The sequence below is a fragment of the Salmo salar genome, chromosome 13 (genome assembly GCF_965601325.2).
Source record: "Salmo salar chromosome 13, fSalSal1, whole genome shotgun sequence".
NCBI classification, from domain to species: Eukaryota; Metazoa; Chordata; class Actinopteri; order Salmoniformes; family Salmonidae; genus Salmo; species Salmo salar.
In genome coordinates, this window is record NC_138303.1 from 91,949,642 (window position 1) to 91,952,225 (window position 2,584).

Consider the following 2,584-nt stretch of genomic DNA (forward strand, 5'->3'; position numbering starts at 1 on the left):
AATACTAAGACTGAAGATCAGTCACCATGTAATTAGAGGTTTATTGTGGATATAGATATCCTATGCAGTGGGTAGGGAACGGAATCATTGACCACTATTACATGCGGACAGTATTAAGTCTTATTCAGGATAAGCTGCTTATACGAACCTTTGATATCCCACTGAGTATCCATGAATAAACAATATTCCTCTACCGTTCATATGGGTTAAATTGAACAGTAACTAATATTGACACTGACTGTAGACCTATAACCTTACATGAAGCATATAACTCATGCAGAATTATGCATTTTTTGCAGTAAAAACAAAAATATTGATGTCTTGGGAACTGGAGTGGAGACATTTTTCAGCACAGAGAAAATGCATGTGTTGACACTTATGCACCCAAGCCAATGTAATTTCATTTAAAAAATAAACTGGTCAAACATGCCATGGACGTTTTGCTCAAGACCAATCGTTCCACTGCGTGTTTTGTCCCCGGTGCCTAAACTAAACAACTTTACTGGTGATTACTAATGTAGTCACATGAACCATGTAAAAGTGGTTCATTACCTTGGCATAGAAACCTAAGCCACCAGTGCTCTGTAATGTCTGACACAATAGTTTAGCCCAACCATGTTCATTTGACAGACTGGAGAATAAACCCAAACATATCCCCAGCTGAGTTGAAACTTTTATTTATGTCAGGCAAGACAAGGTAAATGACACATTTTTATTCATGAATTGAACACATATCATAATTTATGGCATGGATGAGAGGGCAGCCCAGAGAGTATTAAAACAGATTATTTCTTTGAACTCTCATAGAAATATCAGTAGAGGGCAGCAAACCAAATGCAGCATTGCCAGGTGATCAGTACATTCTGCTTTCAGGAAATGAAGACGAAAGTGTCCTCTCCCAGCCTGATGAAAAAAAGAAAGTCTAAAAAACAAATATGCTCAATGTCCATATAGGAATTACCTCTAAAAACATTAGGGGTTTTACCTCTGTAGATCTCATGTCAGTAGGCTTTTAGTGATGGGCAATTGTGTTCTACAGTAACATCCCTGCCAACCCCCCCAATATATGCTAAGTAGTGAGGAGCTGTAGGCTACCTGGTACTCTTCCAGTTGTCTGCAGGGCCTGAAGCCACAGAGCGCAACATCCACAGGGTCTTCAGCACTCGCTTCCCATCAGGCAGTTCGAAACACTGACCAACCCAAGAGCTACAGGAACCTGGGGGGGGGATATGATGCAGTTGCATCATAACATTGGTCAAATGCCAGTCAAGGTCAATCAGATTGAGACAAGAGCCACATTGTGGAAGGTTGGATAAGTGCGACACAATGCATTTCTTAACTATACATTACACAACATTAGGCCTTGCTGAACACATCCCAGGGTTTACACACCTGCCTCCCATAACACAGAGAAAGCCACAGAGGTTTGCAGACCCTGATTACCAGTCACACCCAGTAGCTTGGCCTGTTCTGGACCCGTGACTCCTGGAGCAGTCGCCACTGCACTCTGATAAAGGCCTCTGAGCTCAGAACCAACCGCCTCAATAGCAAGCACAGAGCCCAACTCATTTCGCCACACTCCCGTCACATTGCATGGGATTGCCTGGAAGAACACATGCAAAATAAGGTCACCACTACTGTGTCAATAACAGCAGAGACACTTCATGACATAGTATATTTAAAACAGGAAGTAAAAGCAAGTCTCAGATTTCTATCTACTACGTGATCTGTATTGTTACACTGTTCAAATTGTAATAGTGGAGCCCACTGACTAATTGTAGTTTTACCTGAGGTAGCAGCAGTCCCAAAATCACAGCATAGACACTGATACACCTTGCAACAAAACTCATCATGTTTGATTATTTCAAGTTGCTTTGCTGAGCAGCTCGTTCCCTTCTTATACTGATTTACCAAGTTACTATACACTCCCCCAAACCAATCAGCACCTGCCCTTTCTAACAAGACTTAATTAATGAACAGGGTGTAGATCTCAATAGTCTAGCTGTCACTTCTTACCAGCAGTTAAAAGTCAATGCAGATTGAGGAAAGGAGAGGAAAAGAGGACTATTGAAATTCACCCCTAATTTGAACATTTGCAGCAGGTGTTTCTTCTCTATGAACACAAGTCCTCTCACAAGAGTTTCTAGTTTTTTGGCTGTAAGTTAACCGATTGGCCAATGAAATGTACACCCGTCTCGACAATTCTAAAACATGAACCAGGTTTCCATCCAAACTTTTTATGTGAGTAAAGTACGTCGGATAGAAAATGTCATAACAGGCCTGATGGAAACAAAACATTTGGTCGGTGAACTTTCACAATGTCCACGAAACAAAATAACCTAGACATGGTGGATCTTTTGTGCCGGTAAAATGAACTATGCGATCAATGTTTGTGGAAACGACTTTATGCGAAAATATTCATAAAATAACCATCATATCGAAGTAAACTTGGGAATCACGCGATGATACGGTGTGTGGTCCTCCCACTACTACTCGTCGGGGAAGCATGCACTTTATTAGGCTGCATATGAAACACATTATGATGAACTTCACAGGGTGGTGAAAGTGCACGGTATGTGCTTGA

General features: G+C 41.3%; 1 protein-coding gene across 1 annotated transcript; it reads right to left on the bottom strand.

Moving 5' to 3' along the window:
* Positions 1-570: 570 nt before the first annotated feature.
* Positions 571-1,890, bottom strand: LOC106568096 (avidin-related protein 3). Its single transcript, XM_045692743.2, has 4 exons — positions 1,788-1,890; positions 1,393-1,603; positions 1,096-1,216; positions 571-903 (listed from the first exon to the last, which is right to left on the bottom strand). Exons 1-4 carry the CDS (start codon positions 1,851-1,853, stop codon positions 870-872), a joined length of 432 nt encoding a protein of 143 aa, XP_045548699.1. The 5' UTR covers positions 1,854-1,890; the 3' UTR covers positions 571-869.
* Between the last annotated feature and the right edge of the window lie 694 nt (positions 1,891-2,584).

Excerpts from the sequence above, each read along its gene's own strand:
- LOC106568096 (XM_045692743.2), bottom strand. The coding sequence starts at position 1,853 with ATGATGAGTTTTGTTGCAAGGTGTATCAGTGTCTATGCTGTGATTTTG. Across the intron at positions 1,217-1,392 it reads CTCTGTGTTATGGGAGGCAG|GTTCCTGTAGCTCTTGGGTT; the intron begins GTGTGTAAACCC and ends TCCCCCCCCCAG. Across the intron at positions 904-1,095 it reads GACAACTGGAAGAGTACCAG|GCTGGGAGAGGACACTTTCG; the intron begins GTAGCCTACAGC and ends TTTTTTCATCAG.